General features: G+C 35.3%; 2 protein-coding genes across 6 annotated transcripts in view; both read right to left on the bottom strand.

Annotated features, from left to right (window-relative positions):
* The window catches only part of RCHY1 (ring finger and CHY zinc finger domain containing 1), a 109,714-nt gene extending 108,162 nt beyond the window's left edge, over window positions 1-1,552 (bottom strand). Inside the window, exon 1 of the mRNA XM_037829990.1 lies at window positions 1,526-1,552. Coding sequence (XP_037685918.1) covers window positions 1,526-1,537 — 12 coding nt within the window. The 5' untranslated portion in view covers window positions 1,538-1,552. The remainder of the gene's footprint in view (window positions 1-1,525) is intronic.
* CDKL2 (cyclin dependent kinase like 2) overlaps window positions 1-18,142 on the bottom strand; it is a 111,792-nt gene that overhangs the window by 54,479 nt on the left and 39,171 nt on the right. The window contains exons 11-14 of one of the 5 annotated variants that reach the window (XM_037829984.1): window positions 12,763-12,886; window positions 12,449-12,555; window positions 5,421-5,509; window positions 1,973-2,739 (exon numbers count right to left, since the gene is read on the bottom strand). In XM_037829984.1, coding sequence (XP_037685912.1) covers window positions 5,444-5,509; window positions 12,449-12,555; window positions 12,763-12,886 — 297 coding nt within the window. In that variant the 3' untranslated portion in view covers window positions 1,973-2,739; window positions 5,421-5,443. Of the gene's footprint in view, window positions 1-1,972; window positions 2,740-4,004; window positions 4,352-5,420; window positions 5,510-12,094; window positions 12,556-12,762; window positions 12,887-18,142 lie in introns of those variants that run through there. The other 4 variants (XM_037829983.1, XM_037829987.1, XM_037829985.1 and 1 more) reach the window with 4 other exon arrangements.

Here is an 18,142-nt window from a genome sequence, read left to right on the forward strand (position 1 = left end):
TAGCTATTTTCAAAACATACTGAGATTCAAAAAAGATGTGGGGACTCAGTGAGCTGATGAAACAGTAGAAATGTCACCATCAACTCAACTCAACTCAAAGGGTACTCTTTGCCGACACTCAGGGCAGCCTAGTGATATTGCTCAGACATGGATTTCTCTGTCTGATGTGCATAATGGCCAACCTATGACACCAGGGTTCCAATGGGAGAAAGAGTTTCTTGCAATGCAAGGAGAACAGATGGCCTATTGGCCTAAAATCTGTCTCCCCGATTCTAAGGAGTTTAGGGTTGTTATGGGAACAAAAAAGGGGAGGTTGAGTTGTTATCTTTACAATAACAATGTAAACAACTACAATTTATAAAATGTAAAGGAGTAGGGCTAAGCTAAAGTAACCACTGTAATAACAAGTATAAGCAACTATAGTTCCATGTAAAGGGGAGGAACTAAGCTACAACTAAGCAAAAATAACCATCACAGTAGCAAGTATAAATACTGTAATCAGGGGTTAGTTCTGGGCTGACTTGAATTCCTTCAATAATAAACATTAATGGGCTGTCTTTGTGATCATAAGACTCTAAAGTTGTAAAACAGGATAAAGGGGTACAAGGAGGGTCAGTCATGAAGTTTTTACAATCACAGGATAAAGGTTATATAATTATACAATCATTATCAAAGATCAAGGCAGCTGGGTTACAATTCAGTGGGTTTCAGTCATTTCAGGTTATTTTCTTTTTGCTATTTTACAATATACCAGAAAATAAGAAAAGTCATCTATATAATGACTCAGTCATCCTAATTATTTGTTAATTCTTAATTTCTTGGTTACAATTCCTCCCTTTTTGTTTTGTCCATTCCTCAATCTTAAGGGATATCTGGGCAATGACCAATCTGACTTCTTAATATTGAAAAAGGGGCATTGACCTTATGGGGTAAAGGAATGAAAGTCATTGTTCCTGCAAAGACTAGTACCTCTGAATTTCAGGGCTTAACTGGCATAGAAACAATCTAGAGACTTTATGTTTCTGGTTGTTGGAGTTTTACTTGAATTGCTTTTATTATTTTGCATGCCCAGGTTTTCCATCAGCTTATGTATTTGGTTTTATAGCTTTGAAGATTTCTCCTGGGATAGGGTGATTAGGTTATCTTTCCTAACCAACAGCAGCATCACTTGCAATGCACAAGTTTGTCCTGGAGGCACTCCTATGGATAAACAATCTGTCCTTCCAGGGCTCTAGAACTTTGGGCAGTGGGACTTCTTATTCTTTATGGACATCCAGGTCACTTCATGGTTGTCAAATTAATACCAATCAAATGCGGGTTTCTCTGCCTGATTTGCATAACAGCCAATCAAGGACACCAGGGTTTCAAAGGGAGAAAGAGTCTATGGCTACATGGAGCAAGGAGAACAGTTGGCCTATTGGCCTAAAATCTGTCTCAGGATGGGATTTTTTTTAAAGAAAATTTCTCAGTGTATAATACATTCAACACCAGATATCCACAAACATTAAAATCATTGGTTACTTACAAGTGATGACATCAAGAGTTACAGTAAGGTGCTTCTCAGGAGGGCATGTTTAGAGACAGATCAGCTATATGTTAAATACAATTTGAAGTTATTTCATATCTAAGCTATCAAAAGAAAAGATAAGGCAGTGTGAGAATATAGTTTTTCATTCACACAGAGGAGTGTTAAGGACCCCTTTCCAATATAGAAAACTTGAAAGAATAGAGAAAAATCTATTTGGTCCAGTTTTGACACTGGTGTTTCTCTAATTCCCTGTAAGGGGTTATTATATAAAGGGGGGCTTAGGAATCAGGTCAATCACATTTTTCAGTCTAGTCTGACTCATAGTTTAGTATAGATCCAATCTTATATTGTAGCATATTATAGCACAACTAAAGAAACCAATAGTGAGAGAGCCATGTAAGATAATACATCTGTGTTCCCATTTCACTGGGAAGTCAAATATTCTAGCCAAGCAAGGGGCTTCTTAATCAGGAGAAGTGGGTTCTAAGTCTGGATCTGTCACAATTTTACCAGGAAATCTTTATAAGACCTTTTATTTTATGTTGCTTGTGTCATCCGCTGTGAAAGAAAACTAACCTGTGACACCTCTATCCAAAGTTTTCAAAAGAAGGAATTAACAGTCTTAGAATCTATTTGATAAATAGCATACAATAGTATATATATTATTTATACTCTCTTAATTTAATAAATCTGAATAAAAGCCACCTATTGAGCTCAGTAAGATATAATATTTATAAATTTTTAAATAAACATACATGCACACCGTAAGCCCATTTTCCCCCATCACTACATACACATATTTCCTATTAGTGTGTGACTAAATCATATCCTTGAAAAAGATACTAAATAACCTTAAGCTGAAGAAGGAATTATTTTACTTAGGTAACTACAGTGCCAATTTGCAAAATCTTCCTTTTCTAGTAATGCAGCCAAGGTTCTAACCAGATATGATCCTTAATTCTCAACTTGGTTTGATGGTAAGTAATTTTTAGTTCCTTAATTCTAAAGTTCACAAAGTGTTTTAATAGGCAAACTATACCAAAAGCAAATGTAGGAAGTGAGAAGATAACTGATCCTAGATCCTCAGACTTTAAGCTAGTATCTTTATACTGATCTTTATCTACAAAGAACATTTAAATAAGCTGGAGTACACTTACTTGGCTTTAAGTATTTTCTGTTTTCCATGCTGTAGAGTCTGTTGGCAGTATTTTCTGAAGTAAAAATAAAATCATAATATTCAATGTGAAGCCTATTAATGCCAATACACTGATTTTTTTTCATCATGTTGGCCATACCAAGCTAATAAAAAAACCTGGTCAGAAGTTAAAAGTAGAACTTTAAAAATCAAGACCAAATTTTAATTTAATTCCCTATAAACTTATACATGGAACCCCTATTTTCCCACCATCTGAATGTCCTACTCCTTTAAGGCTCAAGTGTCTAAGATCAGAACTTCAATATTAAGAAAACGTTCCAGAGTAATAAAGAAAAGTGCTAGTTAATTATTTGGACTAAGCTCTTGTCAATGGCTTTTGGGAAAAACGAAACACTATTAATAGGTTATGGGGGAGGGGGGGACATAAATTCTTGTTCTTTAACAATAATTCTCTAAAATGATAAATGCAGCACATGGCATTCCAAAAACCAACAACCTGGAGCCAAATTGGTTTACCTCCTGACCTAATAAATTGTGGACAAGTGCATTAGAAAAGGTATACAGATTGTAGGTCAGTGATTTTGCATCCTGGTGAAAAGCTTTGGGGAAGGTACAAGAATTTAAGCAACATCTCTAGGTTCTGTCTAACAGTACTCAAGAACAGTGGTGGATTGGAGTGGAGTCCATAGTAATGGATGGTCCCTCCCCAAATCCTCTTCAGCTGGGTAGTCCAAGAGCAACTGGTCCAGATAAGATCAATCAGTATTGATCAGCAGGTAACCCTGCTTCCCATCTCCTCATTTTGTATCTACTCCTCTTTTTTCAATAAGAAAGACAGTACTCCACTCAAGGTATATCTACAAAATTCTCCTTCTCCAGACTTGTTCCAATCATATTCCTTCACATAGGAACATTAGTACTAGAACCTTAAAATACAGAGGACTATCCAATGCCAGAGTTGCACTAAGGTATTAGAAATAAAAGGTTTCATTGCTAAAATTGCATTAGTAGCTCTTAGAAAAAGAACAGCAGAGACGCCAGATTTCCACAATTCAGTGATCAAAGACCGACAACAATCACAGAAACCAAAGTATACATGTATCCATGGAGAGCGGTTATATATCCTTTATTCTAAAAACAAATAAGAATTTTAAATGTGTTTTTACAGTTAAGTCAGGGTAAAGGACATATTTTCTCTCACTGATTTTCATTTCCTTCAACTGATCTTAGTTTTTATCACCTACCCCCAACCAAACCCATTCCTAAATAAATGAACAGATAACACACAAAGTTCAAGTATATGAATAACATGACCTTTCATAATGTTTCTCCCCCTCTCTTTTTATTCACTTTTAATCTTGGGTAAATTTAAATACACAATCTACTAACAGTAAATACGCATTCATGTAATAAGAATCATATCACTATTCTTCCATTTGATACATCTTAACATAGCATCAGAGAACTTGAAGGATAACAGCTGGGGAGGGCACTTGTTTAATCTTCCTTCAAAACATACGGAAGTCTTTGTTTTCCCTTTTTCTGCAAGGTTTTTCTAAGAAAGTGCAGGCAGTTCAGAAGAAAACAATGAAAACCACAAATCTCTCCTCCTAGGATATCAGTACTCTTGTTTCAAGAGGATGTCATCTCAAGTGCTACAGCAGCATCTAAAAGCACAGGGACATATAAACAACCAAGTATTTTAAATAAAATCTTTCCAGAAATTTTCTCAAACTGTATATATTGATAATATTGGTGGACACCATGTAGTCTGAGAAAACCTTAGCTTATATGTGTCATTTGTATCAAAAACACAGACAATCTTTAGGATATTTACTGATCAAAACTATCAAGTATGGCATTCCATCTCCTCTCACTTTAATAATTATTAATTTTAACAAATGCATATCCAAATTTTGTGGAGCCTGCAGTTTGTGCAGTTTGTAGTTCATAATAAAAGACTCCAAGAATATTTTACTTTTGGAAATTTTACATACATGATACCACATTGAATGTACTGCAAAGACCTTTCTAAGAGCCTTGGAAGGAGGCCTGTGAAAGTGAAGGGTAAGTCTAACCTAAAACTGAAGCTTTGTTCACTCACAGTAAATTTACCTTTGCTATCCCAGACACTCAAAATACTTTGTGGAGGTTAACAGATTAACTCCCACTATATAGCTATGACATCTGGGATTTTATTATCATCATATTTCACAGAGATAATAAGATATCAAACACTGAATGACTTGGCTGAGGTCACATAGCAAATCATCACTCAGGAAGTTCTCATTTTTGTTTTTTTGTTTTTTTTGTACTAAAAAGTTATATTTAAAACATAAGCAATCGTTTGCTACAGCACTGAGCCCTCTTTATTGGGAAAAAGATGGCTGAGCAATCATTTAATCTAACTTGCTTTACAAGCCCAGACAGCAAATGACTGATAAGAAGATAAATATGTATCTTTCTGGAGTACTTGTCACTCTAAATTCACATTACTATGTCTAATAAAATGCAGGAGATTAGCTTAAGGGCAAAAGATGTAAGTTCTATGAAAAAGAATTTCATCCCAGAGATGAATGCCACATTTGGTTTAAATGCTGCAACTTTTTCTCTATCAGGAATTATCATGAACCAATCACCAGAGAATGCTTCAGCTGATGAATGTGGTCTTCAGCAAGCTACAAAACATTTCCTGTGAAATGGGAAAGTATGGAGAAAGTATGAAATCAGACCTACCCAGTTCAGAACCAAAGTAATCCTCAGTGCTGGTGTTCCACTCGAGGGAAGTCAGTTTCTGAAGCATCTGACAGAGGAGATCCTGATACCTATAAATTAATAATCAAGTGTGACAGGTTTGAAGTAATTGCAAAAGTTCCACTCTCCAGAAATCTCAATTCTGGTTGTACAAATATCAGATGTTTAGAATTAACTATTATAGCTCCAGTTGCCTGCCTGGGAGGGGATCAAGTAACAGGACATAATTCCTTGCCCTGTTAGTTTATACATATATTAAAAGATGCTTCTGGTCTGCTCTGTGTAAGCCCATTACAGCCCATCTCTCCCACTTATCAAAAGACAAACCAAAAAACACCTCTTGGAAAAAAACAAAACAAAAAAAACCAAGGTCCCCATAAAGGTAAATTTTCCATTTTTGTTTGGCACTCCTGTGGCTTTGCCCAAAGTGGAGGCCCTAGTCATGGAGTGGCAGGAAGTGCAAGAAGCTAAAACTCTGAAAGAAGGGTTGTCTTCCTAGCCAGAGGAAACAGGAAGATCTCTAACTCTGTGTATACACTTGTGAAAATCTTGGTCTAATTCCTGAGCTATGCACACATGGGACAGATCCAAAGCAGTATAGCAAAGGCTTGAGAACTGAATCAAGATGTGAACCAAGATTAGAGAATTGAACTGAGATTTGAGCCACTTGTACAAATCTCAGACTAACACTTGACCATACATGCAGAGACAAAGTCAAGCCTTTGCTCTACATAGCAAAGGTTTAGAGAACAAACAGAGGTTTGAATCACCTGTATGTGTCTCAAACAAACTCCTGAACTACGTATATGCAGGACAGATGCAAACCAAGATCGCAAAGCTTAGAGAATTGAACTGAGATTTGAACCACCTCTCTCATAAGGTGAGGCAGAACTTACAGTATGAACAAAACTTGGTTGACTGCCTGCTAAAACAAAAAGATCGATATTCTCTAGAGGATTATAACAGAACATGGCTACAAAAAGTAACCTTTACTATGTCCAGGATACAATCCCAGATTACTGGACGTAAAAAGAGCCAGGAAAGTGTGACTAATTCTCAAGGGGAAAAAAAAAAACAATCAATAGATTGATATCTGCTTCACATCTTGACTCCAAGTTGGCCCAAATGTTGGCACCCTCACACAAATACTTTAAAATACCCATGATAACTATGTCACATGAAATAGCCATTATACCTATGTCACATGAAGTAAAGAAAAATACACTGGAAATTTATAAAGGGATAGGAATTCTTAAGAGAGAAACAGAAGTTATAAAAAAGAACCAAATGGAAATTTTAGAATACTATAAGCATATGAAATTAAACGAAAAACTTACTGGCAGGACTTAATAGCAGAATGGAGATCATAAAGAATCCGTGAATTTGGAGACAGATCCAAAGAAATTAACCAATCTGAAGTGTTTACAGAAAAAGATTGAAAAAAAAGGTGAACAGAGCCTCAGAAAACTGTGGGAAAATATGAGAAGATCTAATATATGTGTCACTAGTATCTCAGAAGGAGAGGAGAAAGAGATTGTAGTAGAAGAAAAATTGAAGAAATAACCACCAACCCTTCTTAAGTTTGATGGAAGACATAAATTTATAGATCCAAGCTCAGCAAACACCAAACCAAGAAAACTATATCTAGACACATCATATTCAGACAAATTAAAGCAAAAGATAAAGATAAAATCTTGAAAGCAGATAGAGAAATGCAACACATTACATATAGGGAAACAATTCAAATGCCTGACGATTCCCCATCAGAAGTCATGGAGATCAGAAAATAGAAAAACAGTATCTTTATAGAACTTGGGGAAAAAACTTAAACTGTTTACTCAAATTCTACAACCCATGAAAATATCTTTCAGGAATTAAAGCAAAATAAAGTCATTCTTAAATGAAGGAAAACTAAGAGAATTTGTTACCATCAAACTTGCTCTGCAAGAAATGCTAAAGGAAGTTCTTCAGGCTGAAGGAAAATGATACCAAAGAGAAACTTGGATCCTCAGGAAAGGAAAAGAGCAACAAAAATGATAAATAGGTAAATATAAAAGACTACTTTTATCTAATAAATTCTTTAAAATATTTATGACTATTTGAAGCAGTAAATATGAAAATCTGATGGGTTTTAAAGGGATGTACATAGGATAACTAACATAGAAGTCAGGTTGGGGAGAAGAGAAATTATACTTACAAGGTTTCTATATTTTATATTAAGTGGCACAACATTAACTCTAAGTAGACTGGGAAAGATTAGGCATGTATACTGCAATCCCTAGAGCAATCACTGAAAAATACAAAAGACAGCCCCAAAAGCTAATAGATAAAATTAAATAGTATAATAAAAATATTCAGACACAAAAGGTGATAGGAAAGAGAAAACAGGAACACCTCAGAGGAACAAACAGAAAACAAACAATAAAAAGATAGACGTAGGTCTAATCATGTCAAAATTATGTTGTTAATGGTCTAAACATTCTGTTGGATAGAGAGAATTCTAAAGATAACTCTCCAAGATTCCCATCCTTGGTTATTCAATCAAACACAAACCTAGGTACTGCTCTGATGAGATTTTGCAGGTGAAATTAAGGTTATAATCATCTGACGTTAAACTAGAGAGATTATCCTAGATTATCCTGGTGAGCCCAAGGTAAACACCGGAGCTCTTAAAAGCAGGAGAGAGTCAGAGAGACGACACTGAAGATAAGTGCAGTGAAGAGATGAGGCAGAAGGGGAGGTCAGAGAGATTTAAAGCATGAGAAGACTTGATCACTGTTGCTGGCTTTGACGTTGGAAGAAGTAGGCCCTGAGCCAAGAAATAGAGGTTGCCTCTAGAAGCTAAGAACAACCCCTGGCTGTCAGCCAGCAAGGAAATGGAAACCTCAGTCCTACAACCACATGAAACTAAATTCTGCCAACAACCTGAATGAGCCTGGAAACAGATTCTCCCCAAATCCTCCAGAAAGAAATGTAGCCCTGCAACATATTTTTCTTCTTCTTCTTTTTTTTTTTTTTTTTAACTTTTTATTGTAGTAACATATATACAATTCAGAATTTCCCATTTTAACCACTTTCAAGTGTACAATTCAGGGATATTAATTAATTACTCACAATATCATGTTACCATCACCAACATCCATCACCTCAAACAGAAACTCAGCACCTCTTAAGCAATAACTCCCCATATCCCTCATCCTTGGCCCCTGGTAACCTGTAATCTACTATCTGTCTCTACAAATTTCCTTATTCTAGGTACTTCATATAAGCAAGATCATATAATATTTATGTTCTTGTGTTTGTCTGCCAACATCTTGATTTTGGCCCATGAGACTCTAAGTGGAGAACCAGCTGTGTCCAGATCTCTAATCTACGGAAACTGTGAGATCATAAATGGATGTTGTGTTAAGTTTGTTGTAATTTGTTTAAAGCAATAGAAAACTTATACACATTCCAACTAAAAGGCAGAGACTGACAGAATGGATGAAAAGGTAAAACCTTACCTATATACTATTTGCAAAAGAAACATTTTAAATATAAAAACCAGGTAAGTAGAAAGTAAATGAAAGTTAAAAAATATATATGCATTGTTCCAGTTTGCTAAAGCTGCCCTTTTTCAAAATACCAGAAGTGGATTGGCTTTTATAAAGGGGGTTTATTTGGTTACAAAGTTACAGTCTTAAGGCCATAAAATGTCCAAGATAAGGCATCTACAATAGGGTACCTTCACTGGAGGATAGCCAATGGTGTCCCCGAAAAACTTCTGTTAGCTGGGAAGGCACATGGCTGGCATCTGCTCCAGAGTTCTGGTTTCAAAATGGCTTTCCCCCAGGATGTTCCTCTCTAGGCTGCAGATCCTCAAAAATGTCACTTTTAGTTTCTCTTGGGGCGTTTTTCCTCTCTTAACTTCTCCTGAACAAAAGTCTGCTTTCAACAGCCGTCTTCAAACTGTCTCTCATCTGCAACTCCTCTCTCTCAGCTCCTACGCATTCTTCATCCTCTCTCTCAGCTCCTATGCATTCTTCAAAGTGTCCTCTTGGCTGTAGCAAGCTCGCTCCTTGTGTCTGAGCTTATATAGTGCTCCAGGAAACTAATCAAAGCCCATGCTGAATGGGCAGGCCACACCTCCACAGAAATTATCCAATCAGAGTTAACACCTATAGTTGGGTGAGTCGCATCTCCATGGAAATACTCAATCAAAGAATTACAATCTACTCAACACTAATACATCTGCCCACACAAGACTGCATCAAAGATAATGGCATATTGGGGGACATAACACATCCAAACTGGCACAATATCTTTACTGGAGAAAAGACCATTTGGCATCCGGAAAACCTGTTAGCTGGGAAGGCATATGGCTGGCGTCTGCTTGCTCCCAGGTGGCGTTTGAAAATGGCATTCTCAAAAGTGTTGCTCTTGGGGCTTTTTGTCCTGTCTTAGCTTCTTCAGAGCAAAAGTCTGCTTTCAATGGCCATCTTCAAACTGTCTCTCATCTGCAGCCAGCATCTGGGCCTGTGTGGCTCTTTTTAAAGTATTCCAGTGATCCAATTAAGACCCACCCTGAATGGGTGGGGCAACAGCTCCATGGAAATAATCCAATAAAAGGTCTCGCCCACAGATGATTGAGTCACATCTCCAAGGAAACACTCAATCGAAGAATTCCAGTCTAATCAACACTAACACATTTGCCCCCCCAAGATTGCATTAAAGAATATGGCTTTTACTGGGGGACACAATATATACAAACCAGTACATGTATATATAAGTGGCTTACTGAAGTGGCTATTATATAATCTTAAATAAAATAGATTTCAAGGTGCAGAGCACTACCAGAGATAAAGAAGGACAGTTCATAATGATAAAAAGAATGTATCAAGAAGACAAAACAATCATAAATATGTGTGTACCAAATAATAGAGATTTAAAGTACATGAAGCAAAAATTAACAGATAATAAAGAAAAAAATAGACAATCCCACAATTACCAGGAAAGATTTTGACAATGCTCTTTCAAGAACTGACAGAATTAAACAAACCAAAAAAATCATTAAAGACACAGATTTGGACAACACTATCAACCACTTGAATCTAATTCACATTTATAGAACACTGCATTCCACAATGGCAGAATATATATTCTTTTCAAGGGAACAAGGTTATACACAATGACCGACCACACTCTGGGCCATAAAACAATGAATGAATTTAAAAGAATCAAAATCACACAGTGTATTCTCTGACCACAACAGAATTAAATTATAAATCAATAATAAGATGATATCTAGGAAAATTCAAAATATATGGGTATTAATGCATTTCTAAATAATTCATGGGTCAAAATTATCAAGAAAATATAAGGAAAATAAGAAAATGTTTGAAATGAATGACATGAAACTGCAACATATCAAAATTTGTGGGCTGAAACAAAAGCAGTAATTAGAGGAAAACTTATAGCTTTAAATGCTTATATTAGAAAAGAAAAAAGATCTAAAATCAGTGACCTAGGGACAGGTTCCCTTAAGAAGCTAGAAAAATAGAGTTATATAAACCCAAAACAAGTAAAAGGAGAAAAGGAAGAAAGATAAGAACAGAAATCAATGAATAGAAAATGGACTACAGAAAAAAAAGAGCAAAACCAAAAGCAAATCAACAAAAATGACAAACCTCTAGGTAGCTGACTGATAAAGAGGTAATAAAAAGAGAGTGAAAATAATGAAATAGAAATAAATACAAGTTTAACAAGTACATTGAACAAGTAAATTGAGATTTAAAAGCAGGAACAGTTTATAAATATAAAAAGATTAATTTAAAACAGCAAATAAAAATACTGAAGGTGTATGAAGGCAGCTAAAGCCTTTTTTCCATTGCATGAAACTGGATTTGGTTATTTCAAGGCTTAAAAGTGTTTTCAATAATTGTGTACTCATGAAAGAGCAAGTGAAAAAGTCTGTGCCTTTAAAATTCACATTAAAGTTTAGAAGTATACAAGAAATTCATCAACATTCTGTAGTTTCTAAAGGTGAAATTTGTGACAGTGTTTTACCTTCACACATTTAATTAAAGACAAATAAAGAAATTCATTTGTCTTTAATTAAATGTTACTACAGAAATTGCTGTTAAGAAAAAGCAGTAGTTAATAATTACCCTCTCATCATCTCTGGGTAACTTCCTCAACATTGCTATAATTTATCTTCTACAATACTATTTCCCTTGTTTATAGAACTCTACAGAACTGTTAAAGAGTAACAGTAGCAAAAAGCATCCAAATGGATAAAGAAGCATCATAGAGATACTCTTTATGAAATGGAAATGTTATAATAATGAGAATAGAGAATTAAATTCCAAAACAAAAGCTACTTAGCTTCACAAGCAAGGTGGGAAACCTGTTTAAAGTACAATGATCCATGCCCAAAGTTTGTAGCCAGTTATGGATGGTTCAGGAGATTAAAAAATCTGTCAATTTTCTTAAGATAAGAATGAGTGATAAGACTGTTGACATAAAAAGTAGTAGAAATGTACATATTCTGAAGAGTTAAGAGAAATTATAGAAAAAAGTTGATTATGTGGAATAGAAAATCTTTAACATGGATGAAATGAATTGTCTTAGAAAAAATAGCAAATGACTGTATTTTCAAAGAATAAAAACAATTACAGTTTCACTGTGTGAAAGATAGGTTATAATTTTTTTTAGTGCAAAGAAATATTACAAGCTACCACAAAACACATAATTATATAAAGGCTTTAGCAAGGCTACCCACACATACACATAAACATTCATTTTTTACATACAAAAACTGATTACTCTAAATTGGGAAATATTTATACAAATATATGTGTAATAAAGCTACTAAGTACAGTGCATCATAAAACAAAATTTAACAAGCAAAATTTTCTAGATCCCACCAATAAACCCACTCAACCCTTCAGAGGAACCTCTCCCTAGAATATTTTAATAGGGTTATAAGAGAGACCCAAGTTCCATCCAACTGACAAAGGGAATTTCTGTACCTGATATAATGCAATACTGGAGGTGTGCAGGTCAATAGCGGCCAGAGAAGGAATTCGAGATTCTGAAAGAATTTTGTTCTCCTTCTTGATTAGCTTGGAATTTCGAGCTAGATTTAAAATGACCATAAACAGAGCAAGATATTTATGTTACCTTTTCACATTCTATATCTACCCCTCAGTATGTACAAACTACACATATTTACATACTTAAATATGTAAAGTTCTGTGATTTATTTTTAATAAAATTAGCTTATTTAATATAAATTTTAAATACTATAAACAATATGAAAAAATTAAAAGCTTCATAAACATACCTATGCCTTCCAAAGCTCTTAGTTCAGGGAGATGATTATAGTTTAGTTCAGGCAAACGGACATCTGTCTTTGAGAATTCTCTTCTTTTGTTACTTCCTTGAAGGAGGCTCTTTTCACTAGAGACCTAATCATTAGAGTGATTAAAACAAATGAATTACCTTCAAGGTAAGTGAATTTATCCCCCTTTTGTAACTATTATGTTCAAATCCTGAAATTTGTGCAATTGAAGGGTTAGAATAACATAAAATTTGAGGAACACTAACACACAAAATAATTTCACCCAATTATTTCAAACCTCTATTCTCATTAAATGCATTAAAAGTGCGAACAAGTGAATAACTTGATTGTTATGAACTTCTCATTCTGCCTCTGCCAACCTTCAGTGGAAGTCCTTGCAAGCAGTGAAAGGTTAAAAGATGAGCACCAATGTCCTGGTCCTTCAGGCAGCAACGTCAGGCCTTACAACACTTGCTGGGCTTTTCAGCATAATAGTTGCTGTTGTCTACCTTAACTGTGAATAGTTCATTTTGACTTGTATATCACGTCTTCTCCTAGCTTGTTTTTTACTGTCCCACTATAATCTTCTTACTCTTTTTTCTATATTTGTCCTCGTCTTGTCCCACAAATTTAGAACATGATACTGTCTTCCTGGCCATGACCCCAGCTCCTCCTAAGAAACTATTTTAGTTCACTACTTCATTTTAATTCTGCCTCAGACTGTTTCCCATAACACTTCTCTAACCCCCAGAACTCTTCTAATCCATTGCAATTCCCACTTAATTCATCCTGGCCTACGTACAAGGAAGTTATCAGAAAATATGAGGACTAACAAAGTCTTTTAGGTATCTTTGACCTTTGAATAATTAAGTGTTGATCATAATAAAATAATGATTAGAAACAGGGTTCCTATCTTTTAGAGACAGGAACTTAAATATTTACATCTGAAATGATATGATGTCTAGGTTTTGCTTCAAAATATGTAGTTGGGACAGGGAAGCGGATGAGCGTACAGAATAAGGCTGGCACTGAGTTGGTAATTGTTAAAGCTGGATGGCAGATACATACAGATTCATTAATCTCTTCTCTCTATTTTATATACATTTAAATTTAAATTTTCTTTAAAATAAAAATAAAAAAGTCTTTAAAATAAAAGAATACAGAGAAAAACACTTATCTGTATATAACACTTTAATCTCTTAAACAAATTTTAAAGTCCTGAAAGACTGTCTACTTTATTTACGTAATGTTGCAGAGGTTCTAGCTCCACTTACAAAAACTCCCCTATAGAAGTTAATCACAGGAGTTAGAGACTTTCAGTAGTGGCAGTCTTAGTGTGGACGCTTCTGAGAAACATGATGGAAGCACAACTGGACTACACTGGCTAAAAGGTAAAAAGGCATTTGCTGGGTGAGATGCCCCAAGATCCACCCACCACATGGAACTTTCAGCAACCTAGAGATATCATAGTCCTTTTTATTTGTTTGTTGGAGCTATGAGGAGACTTCTTAAACAATAAGTTCCTCTGGTCATATTTCAATCAAGAACCTGTTTTATTCCAGCCCTCTGTTGGGAAAGAATAGACAACCATCAGTAATTATCATTTCAACAGATATAATTATGGTCACCTTGCTTTTAAAATAGGTCACTTTCATATTAAGCAGAAAGAAAAAAATATTACTAAGAAGGGGTATTAGTAACTCTGAATTTTTGACACTATGTATCCCTCACTATAAATCAACTTCATATGTACACTGAATTTAACTTAGAAAATTTGTAAAGGGTACCTTTAAAAAATAACAATAATAATATCAACAAAACTGTACCATCTATGTTAAATATTTTTAAGTGCCATACTTAATCTAGAAGTTTGAAATTAAAATATTTTTAGATGGAGTTACTCCATCTAAAGTGTTTATTAAACACTTTCTATTAGGCTTGGTGAAAGGAGGTTTAAAATCAACCTAGCCTTCCGGGAGTTATCTTCCCACCAGGCTCAGTGTATGTGTACATATGAATGAATATATTCCTCCCCATAGTTTCTCAAACCAGATTAAAAGATAGAATTAGACCAAGAACTAGAGCTCAGTGTGATTGTGAAAACCTTGTGACTGACACTCCCTTTATCCAGTGTATGGGTAGACGAGTAATAAAATAAAGACATGCATGAAGAAATAATAATGATTATAATAATAATAATTGGTCAATAATTTGGGGAAAAAATACCCCTATGTAAACTATGGAAAATAGTTATAGTATTACTTTAATAATCTTTCATCAACTTTAAGAAATGTAACTATTGTTAAAAAATAGAATTACAAAAAAAAGCATTATTATCGATTGTAACAAATTTTCCACACCAATGCAAGTGTTGGTGCTGGAGTGGTGTATGGGAATCCTGTATTTTATGCAAGATTGTTCTGTAAACCCACAACTTCTCTATTAAAAAAAATTATTTAATAAACTTAGAAAAAAGAACTAGTGGTCATATGATAGGTGGAAGTCAGAGTCTGCCCCATAGCTTCATTGGCTATGACATCAGGGCTGGAACTCATTCACAATTCACAAAGACAGGGCCCAGGCCCCCTCCTAACCAGGAATGAAGCCCCAAGCACTAACAATCTGCTTGACCAGGACAAAGGTCAAGAAGGAAAACAACCTCCCCAGAGCTACAAGAATGTAGTCACGGATGTAAAGGGAGGGGAGCAGGGTGGCACTGATCGTATCTTAGTCTTAAACATTAATCTTAGTAGAACATCAGGTCTTGAAGCCCTTTAATAATTATCCTAGAGGTCCAATGTCCTTATAGCATATGGAATGTCTTTGTTCTAAAATCATATATATATTGCTCTTTGTACTCCTGCCTCTCTGCAGAGCACTACCCCTCTGGACCACTACCACTGGAGACTCTCTCTTATTCGTAAGTCCTAATAAATCTATGTCTGCTTCAGTGCCTGGCATGTTTTTTGGTCTTGCAGTGGCAATGGCTTGTGCTCTTCACAAACTTGGTCTGGACCCGAACACCCTATTACCCTCAACAACAAGTTTTTGGTCTTTCTGCTATTTTGTGGTAGTACTAGAATATGGCTATTGCTTTTAAAGTTTTGACATGGGACTTTTCCCGTCTAGCCTCTCCTGCACTAGTTTTTATGGTTTGCTTAAACTTTCTGCTGGCATATCCCTACATGGTGAACGGCAAGCAAATACCACAAAGAGGTACTGCTGTATGGTTTTTGATAATATGTAATTGTATTTTGTAGCTAAATTTCTCAAAGTTATTTTTAAAATTAAATTCCATTTATTTATCTAGAACTGAAACCTGAAAGCCTTATATATTTTCCTCTAAATGGACAATGTCCAAATGAAAGACAAGTCATTGATTTATTTTCCTTTTTTTTTTTTTTTTTTTCTTCAAAACCTCTGCTCTTACCTGTAAATGTACATAATGACTTAGGACAAAGCCAAAATTTAGCCCATACTCCTTTCCCTGTGTCTCTCTATATATTGGTCTCTGAGCTAACATATGTTCTCATTTTCTTCCTATCTATACTCTCTTTACAAATTATACTATTCCTACTTTAGAACACTTTCATTCTATAAATATAGATCAAGAAAAACATGGTTAAGTATTTTTTTTTTTTACAAGCCTCTGACTATTTGAAAAGAAACAAGTATAAGTGCTAAGACTCTAGGACTTCACTAAGCTCTGAAGTGCTGGTCCCACCCAATACCACCTTCCTGGCTGACAGGAACACTAAGAGGATGAATGGCCACTCTGTATTAAAAGGCTCAGAAACAAGCATCCTGGACGAATCCCCACTTCCAGCCCCTGGAGTCTGCCATTACAGCCCTGGAGTCCCTGGCGTCCCCAGCAGATGTTCTGTTTTGTTTGTTTGTTTTTGTTCATTTGAAGCACTGAAATAATGAACAAAAGAGCAAGAGCACCCAGATGGACACAGAAATAAAAATTAGTGCATTTCAGATAAAGGGTAAAAAAAAATATTGAGTAGCATATCAACACTAAGTTGTATGTTCTCTAGAGCTTAGCACAGTGCTTGGAATATAGTGTGCATCTAATAAATGTTTGTTGAATTAATCAGTTTTCTTCAAGGCTGATTAATATGGACAAGTTTCCTTTGTTAGGTCACTTCCAAATACAGAGAGATGGCAGAAAAGAAGTTTTTTTAGCAAAAATAGTAAAATCCTAGGGGCTTAATTTAACTTTAAATGAAACATGCTTTCAATGTAACAACCTCAACCTGCACACTGTTAGGTTGGGCACTTAATCAAGTTTCCTCTTCACTGTACCATCCTCCCACTCTTCAGAGCAAATGTCCCAAGGTGGTGCTGATTTTCATCTCTCTTCTTATAGACAGGTTAAAAAAAAAAGTAATCTGCACACAAATAAACCCAAGGCAGTTTCAGGAACAAAAATGGATTGCAAAACCCAAGTAGGGAAGACAAACATGCATGGATGTGGAGGCAGTTACAAAACAGAAAAAAATTCCAAAATCCTTTTTGTTATAAGATCAGACTAATACAGAGATAAAAAAAAATTTAGAAAATCAGTTGGAATGTGGTTTATTAAGTAAGGAATTATAACTTCAACTATTCTCCTAATATTCTTAGCACTATTATTTCATTGTTGATAATGTCTAAAAAAAAAAAAAGGCATAATAGTAGCACTTCAATTCTGCATTTTAATGATTCCACACTTTTCCAATCTGTTTCACTGCAGAATTAAAGAAATTCTATATTCTTTTTCACATTTTCAAAACAAGTTATACACAGAGCTACGTGGTTTGCTAAATAAATATATATGAAATGAAATCATATGTATATATATGTGCATGTATGTATATATACATATAAGTATCTGTAAAGAATCATGAATGTATGTATGTATGATGGCAGCATCAAGCCCAGGATTGAGGTTCCTTCATGTCTCCTCCAGCTTAACACTTTGTGAATTATGCCATTCTGCCTCCCAGAAAGTTTTTAGCTGCCTCCCAGGAAGTCTTTAGGAGTCCTGCAGTTAGCTTTTGAGTTTCTGTCTTTTGGATGTTTCTCCTTGCTCTTTTAATAGAATAAGTGCTAAGTCTCTTAGTTTAAAAACAGCTATAGTCTCAGTGCAGCCGAGTGACGGTCTGAAGAGGAGCTACAGCCAAGAGGGACACTTGGAAGAACGCACAGGAACTGAGAGAGGAGCTTCAGCTTTAGAGACATTTTGGAGATGGCCTTTGAAAGCAGACTTTTGCCCCAGAGAAGCTAAGAGAAGACAAATGCCCCAAGAGCAACTGAGAGTGACATTTTTGAGGAACTGCAGCCTAGAGAGGAACGTCCTGGGAGAAAGCCATTTTGAAACCAGAACTTTGGAGCAGAC

Source organism: Choloepus didactylus, chromosome 3 (assembly GCF_015220235.1).
Source record: "Choloepus didactylus isolate mChoDid1 chromosome 3, mChoDid1.pri, whole genome shotgun sequence".
Taxonomy (NCBI): Eukaryota; Metazoa; Chordata; class Mammalia; order Pilosa; family Megalonychidae; genus Choloepus; species Choloepus didactylus.